The following is a 23,939-nucleotide window of genomic DNA, read 5'->3' as shown; positions in this document are numbered from 1 at the left end:
TCGGTCTGGCTAGTCTAATAATATAACTATTTATATTTTATTTAATGTATGTTAATATTAATTTCATTGATTAATTCAAGTCGTATGACATATCCCTTGCTCCCTGAATTCTTTGTAAGTCGCTTTGAATAAAAGCGTTTGCTAAATGACTAAATGTAAATGTGATTATTTTATTCTATAATAATTGTATTATAATTCAACGATTTGATGAATTTAGTGATACGTTGATTTTATATAAACAATTTGTTCAATGTGTCCTGTAGTTTTGTCGCATTTAAAGAAACCATATGGGACATCGACATCTAGTGGTTGAGCTGAATAAAACTGAAAGAGAACCCATATGAACAACGATCTACACTGTAAAAAAACTGTAATTTTACTGTATTTTTTTATGTTACAAAATGTTCACATATTTTCACATACGGCAACACAATGTGAAACTACATAACTACAAGTATAACAAATCCATCTCACACACACACACACACACACACAAGTACAGCAAGTACAGCGCACGTGTCTTCAGATATGATACATCATCTGATCTCATCAAATCTACTATAGGAAACATCTGCAAGCTTGGACACACGCACAAGCACTGGATAATCGCAGCAGTTGTTCTGTTCCACCCTGTTACCAATAAATAAGATCTCAACGCTCATAGCAGCCAGAAGTGATGACACAAGTAAGCCTATGTGGGTCATCCATAAACTCCTTGAAACCCCAAATCTCTGGTGAAACCGTGGCCCAGTGCAGGTGCACTTTCATTGGGGACACAAATGAGGGCGGCCCTTCCCTCCATCCCTCTTTGAGCCTGGCCCATGGTGGACACTTAATCCATCCATCAAGACTTCCACATTAAAGGGACCTTAATCGACTGTGTTGTGCAGCTGTGAAGCAGCTTCTCATTAGTCCTCCTTAAGTTCTTTCATATATATCTCCCTTTTTGTAGTGCATCAGTTTGTGCAAAAAAGATTTTAAAAATAACTTTTAGTTGGTTTCAAATCCCAGCAAAACTGCCTTCTAAGTTTTATTGCGCTTTATATATAATGAAAAATATAAGCACTTGGATTTTGGTTGTATTTCATATATTGCATTGTTTTCCAGTACAGTACCTTATATTTTAGTTTCAAAAGGCTTTGACTACGCACAGGCTGCCAGGTTGAAGGTGAATAAATTATAAAAAAAATCATGTTTGGGTGAACTAATCCTTTAAGTATCATCTAGCTCACATTCTCTGCAGTCTGGGATAAACTGATTTCTATGTCTATTTTTGTGAGTTGGAAAAAACACGTTCATATTTCCCTAGACAAGGCAAGACATCTAAATATGAAACGTCTTTGAAACTTCCTAATGTTGTTTCTGGATGGTGACCAGAAGAGTCTGAAAAATCTTCGGTTGTTTATTCTGACGTCACGCACCACCATATATAGGTCGAAACGCACAATTACTTTAGATGCTATAGGCAAACAACATAAAATGCAAATATACGCACATGGCGAGCTGCAAAACTATCGAAAAACCACAATCCTAACCTTTATCTTCGTAACAAAATCCCACAACGCCAGTCAGTGATTCATTTTCATAATCTTTTCAAATACTGATGTCGGAGATTACGTAAACCTGGAGACTGTAGTGTATACTGTGAGTGAATAAAAGCTCCGCTTAAATATATACGATGTGAGTAAACAGTTGTTAAAGCTGCAGCCCCGCTTGAAATGAATAGATGCTTGGACCCGGAAACGGTATTCCTTACGTCACCACTTAAAGAACGATTAGTCACAGTGTTTTTTCATCAGCTTATCCATCTTCTCTTTCTTTCTTCACTCTCTCTTTCTCTCTTCGACTCTCAGTTCTTATATATGTCAGTGATTAGCAGCAGTCGAGCAGGGCTTGGTCTAGTTAAACCCAAACGGGCACATTTATGACTTCCTCTGGGAGGAAACAAGCGGCGGGCGGCGTGGTTGCCCTACCTGTGTTAAATAAACATTACAGATGAAGATAAAGAGAGAGAAGAGGGCATTTACATGGGCTCAGTCCTGTCCAACTCCCCACCTGTATTTACGGTTCACTGCTTTAACGTTGTAGCCCAATCCACAAATGCCTTGATTCACCCTGCAGTTTTTCAGAAACACACTCAGAGCCCAAATGCTCTTCATGTTGGAGGCAATGATTTATGCCCAACGCAACCTGTGGCCCAACTGGAGCTCTGGATGGAACACATATGGTGCGTACTTATAACATTTAGTTGAGTTTAACACGGCAAACATATATAGTATATAGTTTCATTATTCTTTGTTTTGTCAGCAATATTGAAGAAGTCGCAATATAAAAGTTGTCAAACGGCAAAATCGATCCTATTTATGTCGCAAAAACTGATGTCATCATTTAATAGTTCACAAAATGTTATTTTATATAAAACATAACTGTTTAAAGCAGTGATCTGACACTTTTTGTGAGACCAATGATGCAAGAAAATGAAAAAGAAACATTAAAATCCTACCCAACTTTATTTTTAAATCAATTGATCTTGTTTTAAAATGAGATTACATATAATATTTTCAAAATAAAATGACAGAAATGATTGTTTGAAGATGAAAAAGGCAAATTAACCCACAGGTTTGCAAAAGTTCCCAACAGTGTAACTGCAGGTATAGTTTATCACATGACAAAGTGTTTTGCGGCAAATGTACAATAGTATTAAAAAGATTGATGCTTTCTTTTAAGGTTAGTGCTTTCAAAGATGACGGATTCATTATTATTTAGTCACCCTCTTATAGTACAAACACCTTTAGGCCTTTTCTGTTCTTCGGAAGTATTGTTTTGTTTGCGTTTATTTTTACTATGGCAGCAGATAGTGACCGCATGTGCATGTATTTCACAAATACGCCTAAAATTCATTGATATTGAATGTAGTCTAGCAGTAGTCACGTTAATCACCTAAAATTGTTTAATATAATTCAATTTATTTTAGTTAACATGCATTCCGCTATTTTAAGGACTGGAATAACAACACACATAAGCATGAGAATTTAAAGCATTTAACAGAACAAAAATGGGGATTTAAAAAAAAAATGCTTATGTCAAACAGAAAGCCATGATGGGTTTTAACATAACAAGGGTAAGCAAATAATGACTTAACTTTCATTTCAAGTCACAAATAATTTTTTCTTGTAATGTGCTGCACTTCATTACTAGAGAAATCAACACCTCCTCCCCTGTACCACATCAATACAGCAAAGACCAAAACCCACCAGTTCATCACACACTGTGTGTTTTTGTGTGCGTGTGCGTGTGTGTGTGTACACAAAGCCGTTATGAGATCAATGTGACCTCTAATTGGAAACACACCACCAACCAAAAGACGAATGGAAACACACATCATTTACGCCTCATCTTTATATTTTATGTATGCACTCGCATTCACCTTATTATTGTTATTAAAATTACTGTCACTACATTGTTTTTGCTCTACAAAGTATGAGATACATTTCCTGTCCAAGCCTTTTAATCCATAATAAGCTGTTTTAAAAGGCACATAACCAAACCACAATTTGGCAGCAGATTTCGATGTCACACATGTGTTGGCCTTAGTAAAAAAAAACACTGAAGCTCTTTAGCGTCATGTAGCGAGCACTTCCTCCACACACACGCGCACTTTGTTTAAATGTGGGATTACGAGCAGAGTGCTCACGTTTAAATTACGCAGCTGCTTTTGTTACACACACTGAAGAACCGCAGAGATGAGGTCACTCCTCATTGCTTACAAACTCCACACGAAAGGGTCGCCAACATCCTCCTGACCACCCACTGAAGCCTGATATCTCAAATCTAGTTTGCTCGTAACAAAGTATTTTGAAATATGAAGCAGGTGGGGGTTTCAAGTGTGTACTGTACTGGTATCCAAAAATAATTGTGCACAGAAGTACAGTATATATTTAAATTATAGTGAGAATTGAGGGATTTTTTATAGAAGCTTGGTTTACTTGTAACAATGCATTGTGGGATATGGAGCAGGTGTAATGGAGGCCAGCTAGTGAGGAGCTGTGCAGTGTGTAAACCTCACTCCCCAACCAACAGAGACTGCGGTCTTTAGCCTCAATTGTTAAGAGCGCCCATCTCCCATCTGGACCGACGTCTGGTTCGAGGCCCGCGCAGAGCGTGGCGAGTAGAACCGCTAACACCGGCAGGGCAGAACCGGGGCTTGTCAACATGACATGGATCAGTATGTTGACACCTCTGAGGTGGGATGAGAGGAAAGGCCGCAGTGACACGGCAGATTAGTGTTCTTGTCTGTCTGCTGCCTTCACACCTGCCACACAACCTGTGTTCTTCCTCTGCACAGCAGGACACCCGAAATGTCTTTTCTTCTCTATCTCAGCTTCTCTCCGTTCTTTGTCTTTTACTCACGGCCGTCACGCTGTTGATTCTATAGACTATTGGTCGCATTTATGTTTTTCCCTCTTGCAACTGTTCATTTTGGAATTATGAACAGTTGCATGTGAACATATATATATATCTTGTATATATGTTGAACACAGAGAAATATGTGTTCATCAGAACAAAGACATTTATACAGATTTGGAACGACTCGAAGGTGATAGTTCACAAAAAAGATTTCATCATTTACTCAACCTCATGTCATTCTAAACCTGTATGACTTTTGTTTAATAGACAAAATAAGATGTTTGGAAGAATGCTGGAATCCAAACAACATTGGAGGACATCGACTTACATTGTATAGACACAAAACCGCGGAGACATTCCTCAAAATATCTTCTTATGTGTTCCACAGAAGAAAGTGTTATATACAGGTTAACAATGACATGAGGGTAAATATGTTTAATATTCTTTAATATCATTGCTGCCTAGAAGAAACAATCAAGTTGAATATCTGGCTGACCTTGAATGGATGAATTTAGAAAAGAAATGTATTCATCCCATTAGTTTGTGATGGACTCTAGTTCTGAAAGAAGATTAAAAAGACATAATTTACTTCATTCGAACACTTTGTACTAGGGGTTGGACGAAGTAGTCGACAATAATGCTCTTACGCGACCTTTAAAGCTTGATGTCGACTAGTCGCGGGCCATGTGATTTTGACACTGTACCTTTAAGAAGAGGATGTTACAAGAGAGCTGCGCGCGGAACTGATGTCATTCCCACCCGCTTCAGCAGGATTCTGTCTCACTCTCGGCAATAATATATGTTATATTCTTGTCTTGCGTCTGCACGCATCATTCACAATGTGTACTGTTTTCGTCCGCAACATTCACGGTTTGATCTAATGTCACAAGAGGTCACAGGACGTTACATGGATTTCAGTGTGTAAGCTTCTACACGCAGATCTTTTTAACATTATAGGCTATTTATGTACATTTAGTGCATTGGTTCTCAACCTTTTCATGTTGCACCCCCCTGCAATCCATTTAAATAACTGGTGCCCCCCTGCTGCTAAAAAATACCACCGTGAACCATTAGCTTTTTGCATTAAAACCATTACAAAATTGTAGTGTTTTGAGCTTTATTCCAAAATGATTAATCTGCCAGATCACGAGAACGATGGGTGATAAAATACACTTTATTTACAATGCCCTGGAGTTCCTTGCGATGGGGTTCCTCCATGCATTCGTGCTTGAGTTCCAAAGGTTGGGTTTTCAGGGAACCGTCACGCCCCACCTGCAGTACCTCTGCGGTCGTTCAAGTCCTACCTTGTACACATTTCAACCCCCTCAAATATAACCATCAAGAAAATTACATGTCGTTACATACAGGTTTTTGTGAGACCAAAGAGGCCAATATCTGTTTGTCTGTTTCCATTCTCATTTTCTCGTTTTGATTTTGCCTTCTCTTCTAATTTAGCGGGCGTAGCCTCGGCCCCACCTTCTGCATCCTGACCAGACCGGCTCCCAATATAGAATACAGGAGAATGCAGAAATATCCTATAAACTATCGTTTCTCATTCTTACAACAGCACACATATGTGACACACACATAAAACCTCATCCACATCAAACACCTGCATGAGTACAATATGTATAGATGAGTAAAATAAAATAAATCGGAGAGCATTCCAAATATTCATTAAATCAGCATTTCTATGTATTGCGGCCATTCCAGTCCAGTTTCTGTTGAATTTCAACTAAATCTAATCTCAAGAGTGACAAAGCCATCCGACAGCAATGTAAAAGACTTAAAAAGACACATAAAAACTGTGATAAGTTATTTTTTCAATAAGTTATTTCATTTGAAATTTGGGAAAATATTGTTAGTAATAATTCACAGAATGAACATATAGTAAAAAAGTAATTTTGAAATAGGCTTTCAGCGGCTGTGTGTTTGTAGGTGAATGTTGAAATGTTGAACCAAAATGTGATACTTTTCAGTAGCTTGACAGTAGCTCAGCTATTTTAGGAACAGTGCAGTTGTTCCAGTAACAAGCTTATTTTTCTAACAACAAGCAGTGTTACGTGACAAATTGCTACACTGCTGTTTTTGTCACAAACATATATTCAAAATATTGCAATATTGTTCCTGATTCATTTGTGCGAATTTACAGTTGTAAGTGTAGTAAACTCTTTTAAAAGCTTACAGCGTGGAAAATCACACTGTCAAAGTTGCCCCAACTCTTTTGTCATCCACTCACACAAAACAAATAAGCAACAATTTGTGTGGCAACATACGGCACTCAAAAACCCCTCTCACCCACACGTTCATCCAGAACACTCCACGGCATCATAGAAGCAATCCACTTGGGCAAGAGCTCGGTTTCAATTGTACTGTTGCGCTGTTGTTTATTTTGTTAAATTAAATCCAGAAACTCTTAGTGAATTAATGAAACAATTCTGTTTAGCTCGATGCCTGCCTGTGGTTTAAGCGTTTCCTAAATAAACTGATGTAATATTGCCCATATTCATTTTCCACACTAATTTGACACACGTTTTAGGTCCTCATAAACAAAGCCTGTTTGCAGTTATTGCTGGGCTCTAATGGGTTTTCATTTGGCTCAAGACCTGCGATGCGTTTCTGTATACAAAGTTTAATACAATATGAATACGCACAAATATATGGATTCAGACTCCAAATACGGCACACTTATCTATGATAGCTATAGATATTATAGATTCTAATCTATGATTATAATGATATATTATAACGGTTATTATGCTGTAAAAGATTTTGTTACTTAGAATCAGCAGAACATGAGCACTTGCATTTTATGAATCACAAAGGAACTAAAGTTTTTAGCTACAATTCATGTTTACAGATCAACTTAATCTTGGATGGCTTGAAGGAGAGTAAATAAAAGGAAATTTTCTTTTTATAGTGAACTACTTGAGAATTGAATTCAATCCAAGAGACAATTATGCCCGTAAATATTTTAGAGGTGTGCTTATTAATTATTTTAACCATTAAAAGACATTACTTATAGACAAAAATAGTTATTATAAACTGTCTTTAATATCCCCTTGACATGGGAGCGTGTTGGCTCATGAGGAGATGAGAGTTAAAGGAATAGTTCACCCAAAAATTCACTCATCATTCTGACAATTCCAAATGAATGATGACACAATTTAAATTTTTGGGTGACTATCCCTTTAAGACCTACCAAATTCTACTAATGACAGAGTACACCTTTAACTGATTATTGTTTCATTTCCAGTTTTCCAAAATAAAGTCTTGCATAGAAGACAACACGTGGCACAACTTATCCCACCCCCTTCTAATCTTTTAAATCTTTGAATCCTTTAAAGACTCACAGTTTCTGTTTTCCGTCATATTGATTCTCACCTCATGCAAGAAAATGCAAGTGCATCAATTACAAGATTATTCTCCTCCGGAGGTAAAAGAGTGCACTAAAATACATGCAAAAGTATCCACTCATATTGTACTTGATATACAAAAATGTTATCTAAGTAAACTTAAGAAAATCTAAGTGTACTTTACTGTCATTTTAAATTGGTTTGATTTTCTTTCTTCTGCAGAACACAAAAGAAGATATTTTGAGGAACCTTGGTAACCAAATAACGGTCCTCATTCACCCATTCAAAACCGCCGTTGTTCGGTCACTAATATCCTTTAGTAAACGATGAGACATTTTTCATTTTGGGGTGAACTATCCCTTTAAGTACACTTACGTGTCGTTAAATAAAGTGCACTATTTTTTGTTTCCTAGTGTACCGGCACTAGCTCTCACTTGACCAAAATATCCGTATTTGCTTAACCACACTGAAGCTATTTACAGAACTAACAAAAGTGCTCATAACTGAGATGGATCCAATCATATTCCTCTCTGTTGTCCTTCACATTCCTCTCTCTTCCTCCTGTGGTTTATTGTGTTGATTGGACTAAAGAAAACAACTGTTGCACGTTGTCTGATATTTCCCAGCACAGTGAGACCTGTGGACTGCTGCTCTGTAACAAAGTGTTACACAATGTCAATGCTCCGGAGCAGCACAGGGGTGAGTGAGAGAACAAGCGGGTTAAGACCTCCTTAAAAATGTCTTTTATCAGAAAGCAAGCAAGCAAAGTCAATCTTGGGACTAGCTTTAGTAATCGTGATCTCCAACAGGTAGGTAGACAAGACAACATGTCAAGGCAAAGAAACTGCAAACTCAACAAGAGGATACAAATTCAAGTCTTTTTCATTCTGTGCCAAGCATGCTGACAGGGACGTTTTGTTCTCTCTAATATAAGGTAATCTTTTTCCATTCACTTGCTATTGTTTATTAGCAAGACTTCATCAGTCACATCAGTAACCAGTAAATACAGGTCCTCTGCCAAAAGAACTGACATGTGTAGACTATAGACCTGCAGTTTCAAAACCATGAGATGTCCATACTTATATAGTGAGACTAACATGCGTATGTGTGTGTTTTGTTCAGACTGAAGGAGGTGGGGGGTATGTGTGTGTGTGTGTGCTTTGACTTGAGCAGATAAAGTTCCTCACACAGCTGCTTTGGCCTGCAGATGCACAGAAACATCTGTATTAACCTCTGGCAGCGTCCCAGGGGCAGCCTGCTGAGAGCAAGAATGTTAGAAAGGCCCTTCCACAGAGCCAGGGACGAAAGCAGGGATGAAGAAAAAAAGAGGCAAAAGAAGAAAGAGGTAAACACGCTGAAAGCAAAAGAAAGGGTCAGGAAGTATCTGTTTAGAAATCCTTCTTAATGTTTTACCATTTAACAGCAGTAGTTACTTCATTATGGCATTTTAACTTTTACAAAAACATTCACAGGCATATAACACAAAACATGTCCCACAATTTTACAATTAGCTTTAAAGGAGCAACGTTAAAAGTGCTGAGTGTACTTTTTTGGAGGATCTATTGACAGAAATACAATATACATGTGTTCAGAGGTGTATAAAGACCTTACACAATGAAGCATTATGTTTTTATTAACTTAGGTTTAGTTATTTCTATCTGCATGCACCGCGGGTCCTCTTTTATGGAATTCAACATGTTGTTTCTACAGTAGCCCCGAACGGACAAACTGCTCTACATAGCACCTTTAATAAATATGTTATCTCCTTCGGCAAAGAAGCGAAAACATGACGACATCTTAGTTCTGTGTCAGCTGCCATAGTGCTTCGAAAGGGTGGGGTGGAGTGAACCATTGGTTGCAGTTCGCAACCTCACCACTAGATGATGCTACAAATCACACAATGGCTTTCAGGGGAAAATTGAGACTTTGAAAATTAAATTAATAACAGGTTGTCAGTGAAATAATAAAACTTCAAAACGATTTCCCTGTTTTTCGCTGTTCGGCTGTTAGGGACAGAATAATAAGTGTTTAAATGATGATTTTTTAATTGATGGATAAACTAAGCCTTTTAAATACTTTAAGTGATACTTCACCAAAACATTCTGTCATCATTTACTCACTTTCAAGTTGTTCCAAATGTGTATACATCTCTTTATTCTGATGAACACAGAGAAATATATTTGGAAGAATGCTCATAACCAAAAAGATCCCATTGGCTCCCATGGTAGGAAAACTTACATTATATATAGCCAATGGGTGTTGATATCTTTTTGGTATTAAGCATTATTCCAAACATCTTTCTCTGTGTTCATCAGAACAAACATTTGGAACAACTTGAAGGTGAGTAAATGAAGACAGAATTTTTTGGTGAAGTATCCCTTTAACTCCACCCTGAACATAGACTGTGTGGTGCACTTAAACCTGGAAAGCACTTGTGCCAACACCCACATCTCTCACAAACAATAAATGATTTAACAACTAAACAACAGCCAAGTCCAAACAGGGCCATAAAGGAATAGTTTCATAATTTACAAATTCTCATGTTAGTCCAAACGTCTATGACTTTCTACTTCAGAAAACCAAAGAAGACATTTGAGGAATGTTGATAACCAAACCTCTGAAACATTTCTCAAAATATCTTCTAATGTGTTTCACAGAAGAAAACGTCGTATAAAGTGGATGGAAGTAAATGGGGGGGCAAATAGTTTTGGTTATCTATGTTCTTCAAAATACTGTTTGTGTTCTGCAGAAAAAAAGCTTATTTAACATAATAGATGTTAAATAATTAACAGGACATTTCCAATTTATTTTTATTTATCCAGGATACATATATAAATCACAGCAAAACACAGTTTGGGATATCTGCTTGTGATTCTCAATCAAAAGTTGTGAATGACATGGCATTTAATAACAAAACAATGTTAATCTAAACAAATTGATCTATTGCGCCATAGCTCTCCCAAGAAAACCACTTAATACCTGACCTAACTTGCAGCAAAAACATTACAACCTGACTGCCAGAAATTATCTCTCCAGAGATTTGTGTAAGTGTGTGTGTAGTAAAAGGTAACTTCCATGAGGATTACCCATTGTTGTAGTGCGACTCGTGAGAGTTTAAAGCTCAGATGAGGTGCTCGCAGAAATAAGGACACATCCAAACACACTTCTGATTAACCAAACCTCAGGAGGCAGTACTTGCAGACTGAAAACAAAAGGTTAAAGGGACAGTGCATCCAAATAAAAGTAAACTGTTATCTTGCTAAATGTCCAGGCTGCTCATTGTGGATAGTGATTGGCTTTCCTAAACTCAGCAATTTATTTGAAAGACTTCCAGCAAATAACGACAAAGCGAAGGTTTTTCTGTCTTGTTTTGTATGATAGCTGACTTTGTGTGTGATTTGCCAGGAAGATGCAATTTTCATATTTGGGAATTATACTTTAAATGTCTGCGTTTTTTTTCTCTTGACCTCATCTATTCTTTTCCTCTAAACATCTGCAAAGCATTAAACACTTACCTTAATTTTCCATGTTCCGATATGTGGCTTCTGATGCCAGAAGCTGTTTTATTTTAAGACCCCATTCTTACAGATGTAAATGTGACTTATTACAAGAGCATGGATTCATTAGAAGCGAAAGATCTAAAACGTGTCTTTCTTACATCTCCCTTTATCTATCCATCACAGATTTCACTTGCATGCCAGCAAGAGGACCGCATGAGAGCCAGCTGTGACTAACGCTCTCGATAACGCATTAGCGAGCCTGAGAGACGCAAAACAGACCCATAAAAAATTGATGAGGTAATAACGTCTCTTTTTCACGGCATGTAGCAGACAGGTCATTTCCTCGCTCCGCGAGGCTCTTGGCACCCGAAGCGCGGTTTGGTGAACTAACGGCACGGGTCGGGTCAGGTCAAACTCATTTCACCCCATTCCATCTTATTCTTAGACTGGTGGTAACCTAATTTGCTATGGATTCCCATTAGACTATCAAGACAACTACCTAAATGCTTGTTTTAAAATTGTTAAAATGCTCTACCTTTGAGGCAAAAAAGCAAGGGCTGTACAGTGAGACATATATGTCCTACATGCTACGAAAAAAATCAGTCTGCGCTTAGGATAAATGGAATAGTGTACCACACGTGCAATACAGTTTGGCAGACATTAGAGCCGCTTATTTGTGTGAAGTGCGTTTGTCATTGTGCTTGTTCTTGTGTGAGGATAACTAATGGCGCACCACTATTTATTGTAATTAAAGCTTAATTTTAACCAGATGAAAAAATATTCACTTGTAGTAAATTCCTAAATTGTACTAAACACTATAGACCTGTCTATTTATGTTCCCTGGGATTTGAATCCACAACCTTTGCACTTGTAAAACAACCAATTGAACGACAGGAACTATTATAATGTCCTGTTTCTGTTATGATGCTCCCGTAGATGTACGTAGTAAGGAAGAGTCTAATGCACTTATATGTGGCTACAAATCATGTCCCGAATATAAGATGTCACCGGGGTGGGCTAAGGGTGCTGAAGCCACAAATGTTTTCAGTAAAGGCCCGAATATTTTATTACCATTCCATGTACGAGGGGCATTTAGGGGTTATTTTTAATGTAGATGCACGGCAGGTGCACTCAAGCCTTCCCACAACACATACATGTTGTGCAACACAAATGTTTCCAGCCATGGAGCTGCTGTAAATCCATCTATCCTCCTTCGCCGAAACCTCCCCGTCTTCACACAGAGTGCGGATCATGGTTGCTTAGCAACGGCAACAGCCCAAGCTCCCAGGCACTTTGGAAAAAGAGAAAATGGAATGGCTTGCATTTTCCACACGTTTTAGACACGAAATGCATATTCGTACACATACGTATGTGGATGTCTCTGGGCTAAGCACCGGATATCCACTCATCCTAGCAGCACCTTTGGCTGTCACAACAATTCTCTATCTGTCTGCAATTTACCCAGAAGTATTAAGTAAACCAACAAAGTAAGAGTTGTGTAAAGCACAACAGAGTAGGCAGATTACAGTGGAATAAAGAACAGAGTTGAGTAGAACAGAATAGAGTAAAACAACACAGAATTTAAATAAATGTATGTGTTAATTCATAGCTTTGTGTACTATACGCTTAAAGCACTTATGCATTATTGCACTTTTGTTTTAACTGATTGCTTTCTTTGTTTGGCTCAATTGTAAGTCGCATGGGCAAAAAGCGTCTGCTAAAGGGCTAACATGTCAATGTAAAATAGAACAGAGCAGAATTTTAGTGTAGAGTAGAATAGGGTGAAACAGAACCGAGAAGAACAGAATAAAGTCAGTAAAACAGAATAGAACAGAGGGTAACACTTCAGTATAGGGGGAAATTCTCACTATTAAGTAGTTGTTATTAGCATGCATATTATTGGCATATTGGCGGTTTATCAGTACTTATAAAGCACTTATTATGCATGTACATACTTTACAACCCCAATCCTACCCAATACCTAAACCTAATAACTACCTTACTAGCTATTAATAAGCAACAAATTACGAGTTTATTGAGGGAAAAGTTGTAGTTAATGGTTTGTTAATAGCGAGAATTGCCCCCTATGCTGAAGTGTAACCAAACAGAGTATAATAAAGCAGAACAGAGGAGAATGAAGTAGTCTAGAATGAACAAAGCAGTAAAGAATAAAACAAAGCAGAATATATTACAGTAGAATGGAATAGAGTAGAAAATTATACAGCAGAATAGAACAGAATACAATAAAATACAATAGAACTGAGTAAAATAGAGTACAGTAGAATTGAAGAGTAGAATACAATATACAGCACAATAGATCAGAAAACTGTGAAATACAAAAGAACAGAGTAGAAAAGAGAATAGAGTAGAACATAATACAATAATATAACAGAATACATTAAAATAGAATAGAACAGAGAAGAATAAAACAGAACAGAGGAGGGTAAAGTAGAAAAGAATTAAAGCATAAATAGAGTACAGATAAATAGAACAGAATCGAAAAGAACAGAACAGAGCAGTATAGAATAGAACAAAGCAGAATACTGTATAGTACAGTAGAATGGAATAGAGTAGAACATAATACAGTAAACTACAATAGAACAGAGTAGAATAAAGCAGAACAGAGGAGGGTAAAGTAGAATAGAATTAAAGCATAAATAGAGTACAGATAAATAGAACAGAATCGAAAAGAACAGAACAGAGCAGTATAGAATAGAACAAAGCAGAATACTGTATAGTACAGTAGAATGGAATCGAGTAGAACATTATACAGCAGAATAGAACAGAATACAGTAAAATACAATAGAACAGAGTAGAGTAAAATAGAATAGAGAAGAATAGAGTAGAACAGAATACAGCAGAATAGAACAGAATACAGTAAAATAAAACAGAACAGAGTAGAATAAAATAGAATAGAGTAGAACATAATACAGCAAAATATAACAGAATACAGTAAAACAGAATAGATAGAACAGAGTAGAATAAAGCAAAACAGAGGAGGGTAAAGTAGAATAGAATTAAAGCATAAATACAGTACAGATAAATAGAACAGAATCGAAAAGAACAGAACAGAGCAGTATAGAATAGAACAAAGCAGAATACTGTATAGTACAGTAGAATGGAATCGAGTAGAACATTATACAGCAGAATAGAACAGAATACAGTAAAATACAATAGAACAGAGTAGAGTAAAATAGAATAGAGAAGAATAGAGTAGAACAGAATACAGCAGAATAGAACAGAATGCAGTAAAATAAAACAGAACAGAGTAGAATAAAATAGAATAGAGTAGAACATAATACAGCAAAATATAACAGAATACAGTAAAACAGAATAGATAGAACAGAGTAGAATAAAGCAGAATATCATACAGCAGAATAGAACAAAATACTGTAAAATACAACAGAGAAGAAGAGTATAGTAGAATGGAATAGAAAAGAGTAGAACACAACACAGCAGAATAGATCAGAATACAGTACAATACAATAGAATAGAGTACAGTGGAGTAGAAAGTACAATAACGTTAGATTAGAGTCAAATGGAACAGAGTAGACTATAATAGAACAGCATAGATACAAATAGATTAGAATGGAATGCAATAAGAATATCCGTGCATCCATAATGTTCTGTATCGGTTTCAGCCCACAATTTTCATTTCGGTGCATCACTAGCACAGAGTAAAGTAGATCAAAACATAATAAAAAGAGCAGGTCCATTTTTCACTCTCTCCGATATTTCAACCAAAGCCCTGTCAACACCTCATATCATCGCTCACCTGAACTACTATTGCCTGTGATTATGTCATCAATACCTCTGAATTGTGCTACCCAGCTTTCACATAAGGTGAAATGAGAAAAGTAAACCTTGGAGGCGAAAGAGAGAATATTGTTGCAAGTAGAATTATAGTTCTCCCTATAAGACATGCCTGCATGTGTCCTGACATGTTTTGATGCGGACACATCCCTCAGAAATGTAACTGTGACTTTAAAGGAATGAGTAGTCTGATGGGTTCAATTAAAGATCTGACCTGCTTATAATGATTGTATGTGACCATAAGATGTGGAATAGCCCTCATAAATAACTTTAGCTAATTCTAAATCGCTTTTATTTTTTAAAGCTGTCCCTTTAAGCTGATAGTAGATGAAAGTCTGAAACAGCCCTATCTCAATATTTCCCCGGAGGGTTCACACACCCTCCGCCACACTGACTCGTGTTGCATTTACATTTTACATACATGCCGTAAGCCATTTACACAGCTGGGCTTTTAACTAAGGTGACTCAGAGTCAAAATGTCCAAGGCCTTGGGGTCCAAAGAAATCAAGAGACGCACCCACTTACTCTACACTGTTTGGAAACATCTCTGTTAACAATAGACATAACAAAGTGGAGACACTCTTATAAATATTCAACTGACACAACGCTGGACGAAAACATCACTCCGAAATGTTTAAGTTGCATACCTCAGGCACAGCTGTCTCTATAAAACTACCCAAGTACAAAGCATTTGCCTCCAGTGCTCCTACAAAGTTTGGGTGAGTCACACCTGTGCTGGACCTGAAATCCAATTTAATTCAACATGGGAAAAAGATCCATTCTTTTAACGCAGCGGGAAACCCACATTTCGGTCGTAAATTGTGTTTCATGCTTATGAAACATTTGTAGCAACTGAGAGGGTCCAGCCGTGCCAAACAAAGCTTCTTTAGAGCATGTTCTTCACCAGACCTCCCCACTGCGATTTCAAGACGTATCTGTGTAATCAGACCCATGACTGTTGTCATAATATTTTAGAAGGAGCGAATGCCACCCAGCTTCATTGAGAAAGAAAGGGAACTAATGAACATTAGATGGACGGTGCAAGAGCACTTTCTCTCCATAATGTGCGAGATGCTTAAGACAGAATGTGTTCACCCTAAAATGACCTTTTCTGTCATTATTTATTCAACCTTATGTCATTTAAAATCTGTATATGACTCTTTCTTCAGTGGGACACAAAAGAAGATATTTTGAGAAATGTTTCACTGGTTTTGTGCCCATAAAATGGAAGTCAGGGGGGTCAATGTTGTCTGGTCACCAACTTTCTTCAAAATATCTTCTTCTGTGTCTCCCAGAAGAGAGAAAGTATTACAGGTTTTAAGTTATAAGTTTATGCTAAATCATGATAACTGCTAAATATTTACTTGCTTATATCCTTCAGACAGTCATTGACACCTCCTGCTCTTCAAGAATATGCGGGACAAGTCGCATCTGTTTACAATTCTGACTCTTTTTCCAAAAATGGCACCGAATGAGGCATTATATTCACCCAAAGATTCAATAAAGCTGACAGAATCACGAGTTTCAGGCATTGGATTTACAAAGCTTCTATTCTCCCACATTAATCATCCATCAGCCAAGCTTTTGTTTTAGCCAAGCCATGACACGGATAATCTGATATAAACTCATGAGCGTGATGCATCCAAACAGCTTGTGCCCGTTTTTCCTAAATTGAAGAAAATTCCTTTAAGTTTGCTTTTTTTACTTCTGCGTCGGACCTATGCCATAGTCTCTACGCCATAGGCAACGTGGTGGTTTTCGTTTATACTTGTGCGTCATCGTCCGCATCGACAGGCAATGGCCACTATGCGTCAGTGCTCACTGGAGTGTTGCTTGAGTAACCAAGATGAGAGCAGAAGAAGAAGCGGTTCGTTGCGTATGCTCTCTGAGAAGCATTCAGCAGTGACAGCGCAAATAAACAGTCACTTTTGCAGCTTGAGTTGTTAAAAACAGAAAAACTTAATTTATTTAGATAATTCATTTGTCACTGCGTATGAGTAAACCCAACGCTATCGCAAAGTTTTTTTACCTGAAGGTAGGGGGTTCAAGCAGACCAATCACAGCGCTTGTGGTCCACGTCACATTGACGCTCTTTTACATTTTTGGAGAGGTGTGCGTCAGGCTACGGCATAGGTAAGCGTCTCAGCGTAGGCTATGGCGTAGGTCCCACGCAGAAGTAAAAAACAGGCTTTAAACATGGAAGGAAGTGCAGCAGCACACGATAATCCCACAAATATATTACAAATGAATTAATTACAGTGTAAAATATTATTATTGTGGACATAAAACCTCCGGCTCGTCCTGAAGATGGTCTGCTTGCGTGTTATAACCAATCGCATGAGCAGACGTGTTTCCTTTCTGGTGAAGTGTCCAGTCTCTGCTATTCCAAATTACACCGTGTAAATAGCAAATCCGCAATGGCGCGAGTTCAGCTGGCTCTTAGAGAGAATGGGAGATAAGACTATGATTGGTTTACTGCATGTTTTGCATCCATGACTCATTAAGAGAACAGGGACAACCCTTTTAGATCAAGCGCCTGGCGTGCAGACCCTTTTTCCTTTGGTTTAACTAGCAAAAGTGGATTCCCTAAGTGCACTTGTGCTTTAGACATGCACTTAGATCATTAAAATAGGGTCCTTAGAGTTACTTTTAAATAATGTATTTCTTCATGTAACCATTAAGACAATACGTTTTAAGGTATTGTGTGGAAAAAACTTAGCAGTATCAGTAAACATGAAGTCCACTGGAGTCACATATGGTTGCTGTGAGAATTTCTGTGAGTTCTTTTGTTTTCCAATGTTGTCTCTCTTGCTTATGGGAAACATCTTTGTTATAATTGACAGCCGGGTTTATGGATCACAGATTCAGGGAAAAAAATGAATATTCCTCCTAATTCATTATAAACTGCCTTTGTGAAAATGAGGTGAACACATATCTGCACATTCCTTCTGTAGAACGCCGCAGGGAAAGTCTCTGTTAACATTGTGTTTAATATAAAAGGTGTGCTGTCGCAGTTAAAGCAGATGGGGTTTGGTTAAATAGAGCAGGCTATGGCAGGTTGTTTGATTGAAAGCTTTTGTCTCTCCTCAGGAAAGAAAGAAAGCTGAGTAGAGAGAGAGCGAGCTTTTGCAAGCCTGTTTGCTGGCTTGTTCAAAATAGGCACAATTCTCCTCTGGATAATTACACATTTCAGAATAAGAAACCCTGTCACTTCCCTTGAGGTTGTCATACACACACAAGCAGTGTTGTGTAAGTTACTATGAAAAGCAATGAATTATTAGTTACTTATTACACATGTAATAGTGTAATTAGATTACTGTACAAATTGCTCTCTCCAAAAACTATTCAATTACTAATTACTAATCACTAATTACTTTCTATATCCTACATCAAGCTTGATTTGAATTGATTCAAGGATAGACATGAAACAGCTTATTTCATTCAAATAATAAAAAAAACGACTACATACATTATTCTTATTAACTGACCAAAGTATACAAATGTAAGTATTCATTAAAGCATACATTTTAAAGTTAGACTTATAATTTTGACGTCATTATAATTACTTAGTAACTAGTTACACCCAACACTGCACACAACACCCACATAAACATTTGTTTTAAGAATTAATTGTGAATTGTAAGGGGCTGTGTCCACCGAGGTGTTTCTGCCATAGAATGACGTGTTTTTTCTTTACCTCAGGCTCAGCGCCAGTGCTCAGCGTTTTTTTACGGTCAGCGTATCATCGTAACCAATGGGCCTCTGCTTAAAAAATGTTCAAGCACCTGCAACCTGTGTTTTCATTCAGCACCTGAAGATTCAGCTGCATAAATGCGCCTCAGTGGATCTGTAGCTTAGGGGTTTTAAAATGCATTTCAACGTACAAACAATTCCATTATTTATTCGACGTTTTTTTAATCCTTGCTTCAGTGGAAAACAAAAGGAGATATTTAGAGAAATGTCTCATTGACATGGGAGTTCGTGAATGGTGACAGAATTTTGTATGTATGAATTATCCAAACACCTTCTTTCATCACCCAAAATCGACAATTTGGTTTTCTTTTACTCACTTATTTAAATCCCGTATGACTTTTTTTTCATACGCAGAACACATAAGATATTTTGAAGAAAGTTGGTAACCGAACAGCGCCAGTCCTTTCAATGCAAGTGAATGGTTGCTGGTTAACAACATTATTAATACTTTTGTGTTTGCGGATGAAAGAAAGTCATACAGGTTTGAAATGACAAGAGGGTGAGTAAATTAAGACAGAATTTTCCTTTTTGGGTTAACTTTTACTTTAATTTAAAATACGTAAAATGATAGTCTGTCCATTTTTTCCTGTGTAAGTTGTCCTTTGGTCATATTTATACCCTAGAATACTGTTGCCTTGACACCAGCGATGAATTTGTGACATGCATATAAGGCTGTACCCACCATAGACAATAGGGGAAACAAATCCCCTCAACTTTCACATAAATAAACAATCACCATTACACAATCTTACAATTTGCATTTGGAAGCCCCCAACATATGAAATCTGTTTACATTCATGCATAAAACGACCAACAAGCAATAACTCGCGCTTATAATCCGTCCAACGACATCTCTCTTATCTAACATGGCTTTTGTACCTTAAAGAATTCAGATCATAACTGAACTATCACATCTACCCATAGACCCATTTTGCCAATAAACAGTGACACAAATCACACCCTTAACAGCATGATTGCTCTTATCACGGAGTAAATCACACATTGCAAGGCAATATTGTGCATATGCGCAGTTGATGACTTTTTAATGGGAAACTAATCTTTGATAAGACTGGTGCCAGGTGCTTATGAAACATCCAGCTACGCCAAGAAACCAGTCACCAAGATGACCCTACATATGGGTGGGGGAAATGTTGAAGGTGGATGACAAATAGCAGTTATTTTGGCTCTACCTTGCAGTTTTTCATACGCTTTAAAATAAACACAAAAATGCATCTTGTGTGAGACAAACCTTTGCCTAGCAGTTGAGCAAACGTCATGAGACGTACTTTGCACTTAGCAAAACACTTCTGCCTCTGTCAGCTTATATCATTACTGCCAAGGAAAAAAACAGAAGATAAAGAACCCGTTGAGCTCACAGACCCTGAACACCTGAACATCAGCGGAGGACACAGCTGGCCCTGAGACAGCAGACGCTTGGGAATGTAACAGCGCTTATCATCACTGGGCCAAAAACACACAATGCAAATATAGGTTTGTGTTCCCCAGCATTAAGAGCTTGCAACCTCTCCAAGGTTACAGCTTGGGCAGATAAGTGGCCTACTAAAATAAAACAAACAATGTAGCGGACAACTATGTGTGTTATTTGGCTCAGGAACAAATAAAATATCTAGGACTCGAGGGGGAATATCTCCATTCTTTGGCCTGTTATTATTCACTCAACCCTGTTATTATCTCATTTCTGTGTCAGATCGTTCCTGTCAAACCCTCGACATGAAAAGGCTGGGTATGTTACTGGTCAACATGTTTTGACTGCATGCGCTTAAATTGAAAAATATTTTGACACACACCAAAGATCGGCATCCTATCAGTAACCTTCTTACCTAGATTAACAAAACTCATCACCATGTCCGCGTCGTTTAGGAAGTTGTTATCCTGTAGTGTGGCGATTGGCGGTCCCTGAGTGGTGAAAACGGGCTTGTACGGGTACGAATAGCCCTCCTCGTCTCCCTCGGTGGACATGGCATTGTACAGATCCAGCATGAACATCGGCGCGGCGTTGTGTTTGCCGTGGAGGTGCGGTCGCGGCCGGTGCGGTAACCCGAGGATTGACAGGATCTCGCGCTGCATCTCCCTGCGCTCCTGGCTCTTCAAGCGCCGGTGGATGAAACTCGAGTGCACCTCGTTATCCAAAGTAAAGTTTGTGAAGACCGTTTCAGCCAGGACGCAGTATCCCCACACCAGCAACAGCACGAGACCGCTTAAATCCAGTAACGAAACCATATCTTTTGTTCAGCTTTAAACGTTCACAAAAATGAGGGAGTCAATCAAAGTTGATGATGAGTTGATTCAAACGGTTACAGTCGGTATGAGTTATTTGGTTACCTCATTTTACCTCTCTTTAAAAGAGACGAGCGCATTCATAAACGCACTTGAAACCTGTGCGTTTCTGGAGCGTTTTTCTGGAGCGCTCAACCTGCAGAGACGCACGGAGTCTGATGCGTGTTTCCAATTTGGATAGCAAACTTGAGGAGGCGCTGCGCGCAGGGAGGAGCAAAGGGGGCAAATGCTTAAACCCGCGAACAAAGCGCACGAACGGAGTGGGAGGTATGAGAACGAAAGGGCTGATAACGGGAAATTCTCCGTCTCTGTCCAGTGCGTTTCGCGGATGCCCGTTTTCAGAAATGCACCTGCGGCAGAGACAACGTGTCGTTCTGACGCGCGTCTCTCTCTCTCTTTCTGTGTGTGTGTGTCTGAACGATGTAGCAACAAGTCAGTGAGAGTTAATTATATTGTTGTTATTAGCTGTAGTGCTGGAGATCTTGCCTGAGGGTATAGATTACAATAGGAACCTCACGAAAACTGTTTGATGTTACTCTACAGATGTAAGCTTCTGTAACACAGAGGTGATTCGGTGTACACAGGTTGCTTTAATAGCTCAGAAACAGAATACTGAAAAAGTATTGAGTAATGTTACTATCTTTGTGTCAGATGTTTCTCTTTTAAATTCCTTAGGAGAACAAAATCGATCAAATTATACGGTTTTTACATACAGCAAGATTAACAAATGCAATGTGAAAATAATAAACAGATTTGACTTTTAATTGCAGACTTTGGTTTGCGTCCAACAGAAACAACGGAGCGATTGCGCAGAATTCCATTTGCGATTTAGCTTTCCTATGGCTATGCAAATAAATTGCCAGATGTTTGGACTCAGATGGCAGACAGCTGTCCTGTGAGGCTAATCCCTCCTGCCCCTTACGGCTCAGCACCTCTTAAACACTCCAGTTTAATGTAGCGCTTCTGAAGCTCACCTGAGCTCTTTATTCGCACACCCTGTCACAGCCAACCTCCAGATGCTCTGTACAGTTAATAGCCATGTGGAAAAAACAGTGTATCCACAGAACAGAGATATTATTTCCGTAAACAGCTTTGCCTGGAGTGCAGGTGTCAGATATACTCATTAATTGGATTACATGGGGAACGACGCAGTCCCAGATGTGAAACAGCAGCCCTCAAGTTCCGGCTGCTTTTGGGAAAGATGGATGGAGAGGAAGCTGTTCCTAGCATCATATTGCGTTCATTTCTCATTTGGGAATGTCCTCGCCCCTTTGATTTGCAGTGACAATAAACTTTGGTTAATCCATCCGGTCTGCAGTATGTTGGACTGCTCCTAACATCCGTTTATGACTCGATCAGTGTTAAAAGCCTGTACCATGTAAACAGTGCTTTCCGCTTTCTCAGATAGAACCACTGAATGGCTGTGTGTGTTTACCTTGAGGCAGCATCTGATTTGGGGACTCGAAAAGGAGGGACGTGATTTTGGTTAAAATTGTCCCTATATATGTGGGAGCCAGAGCTCACAGTTCTCTTTTTGGCCCAACAGAGGGCTGCCATTCTGGAGTAGGACAATAGGAACAGACCCCCCTTTGTTCCAGCTCCGGTGGCCTTTTTGACCGGCACAGTAAACAGCGGGCACAGGCTGATTTGCTGGTCTGGATACCCACACTGAGGCGCTTTTGACCAGGGGAAGTTAAGCAGAACAGCTCCCTGAGATCTCCCAATGACTCTCTTTAGAGCACAATCCCTCTCTCTCTAAACCTCACTCAGCTTCTTGAAAACAAACTTTTATTAGTAGGGAATGTATACAAAAGCCTGCAATTACACAAAGGAGATGGGAAGAGCACAAAGCAATGAATGTTTATGCTCAAACTTAACTTAGGCACTGTTAGGTGGCGTATTCAAACGCTTAGCAAACAGTCACTCATGTATATAAAGGAATAGTTCATCCAAACACAAATATTTTATAAAACATAGATTTCAATTGAAAAATATATTGATATTCACTCACCCATGTTCACATAGACCCAAACACCACACAAGAGTTAACCATTTCTTTCTGACACTTTTGTTGTTTGAAGAACTTTACTTACAGAACCCTACAGCTCGAGAATAAACATTTTAAGGAAGCTTTCTTTTTGACAGTGTATACAGACATTTTTTGGGGCTACATATTAACAAAATGTACCACATACGTAAAGTTTCGGTATTCTCATTGTATCCAGCAGCTGTTGAGTCTGATTCAGCAGGAAAATTCAGGTTTTCGTCATTTGTCATGGCATGTTTAGATAATGTCTGTATAGGAGAACAGAAGGTCCAGCATCTGTATTAAAAGCGCATGAAACTTATTTTACTGACATAATTTTCCTCTTGCAGTGGGTGTTGATGAAACTGCAGTGCAGAGCTGCACATCACAACAGACAGGCTTTTTTGTTCATCATTTGGTTTGCCATTGTATTTATGATGTAGCTTTTCCAACAAACACTTATGGGTATCGTAGATAATTTCTGAAATTAGTTTCTAACCATAGAAGTGAAAAAACATAAATAGACAAAATTAAAGATGGATTTGACAGATATAATTTTTTACTTATTTAAATAAAACCTTTTAATAGATTATCATAAATGTGACATCCCTTGTGTTTTCTTTTTTTAATTGTGTTACCACTATAACTTTGGTGGTATTGGCAGCAAAGGGAAACTACCTATTGTTACATTTCATGCCTGCAGAAAAATTGATATTTAAATAAAGCATCTGGTTGATCATCATTTTATTATCATGTGTTTTTAATTCATGGTTTTATTGTGTGAAT

The 23,939-nt window shown here is 38.2% G+C and overlaps 1 protein-coding gene across 1 annotated transcript in view; it reads right to left on the bottom strand.

Annotated features, from left to right (window-relative positions):
- bmp7b (bone morphogenetic protein 7b) overlaps window positions 1–21,287 on the bottom strand; it is a 32,811-nt gene extending 11,524 nt beyond the window's left edge. The window contains exon 1 of the mRNA XM_079478154.1: window positions 20,671–21,287. Within this exon, the coding sequence (XP_079334280.1) occupies window positions 20,671–21,070 (400 nt within the window). The 5' untranslated portion in view covers window positions 21,071–21,287. The remainder of the gene's footprint in view (window positions 1–20,670) is intronic.
- Window positions 21,288–23,939: the final 2,652 nt, after the last annotated feature.

Source organism: Barbatula barbatula (genome assembly GCF_947034865.1).
Source record: "Barbatula barbatula genome assembly, chromosome: 17".
Taxonomy (NCBI): domain Eukaryota; kingdom Metazoa; phylum Chordata; class Actinopteri; order Cypriniformes; family Nemacheilidae; genus Barbatula; species Barbatula barbatula.
The sequence above is the reverse complement of the archived record's forward strand: the minus strand, read 5'-3'. Positions and strand labels throughout refer to the sequence as shown.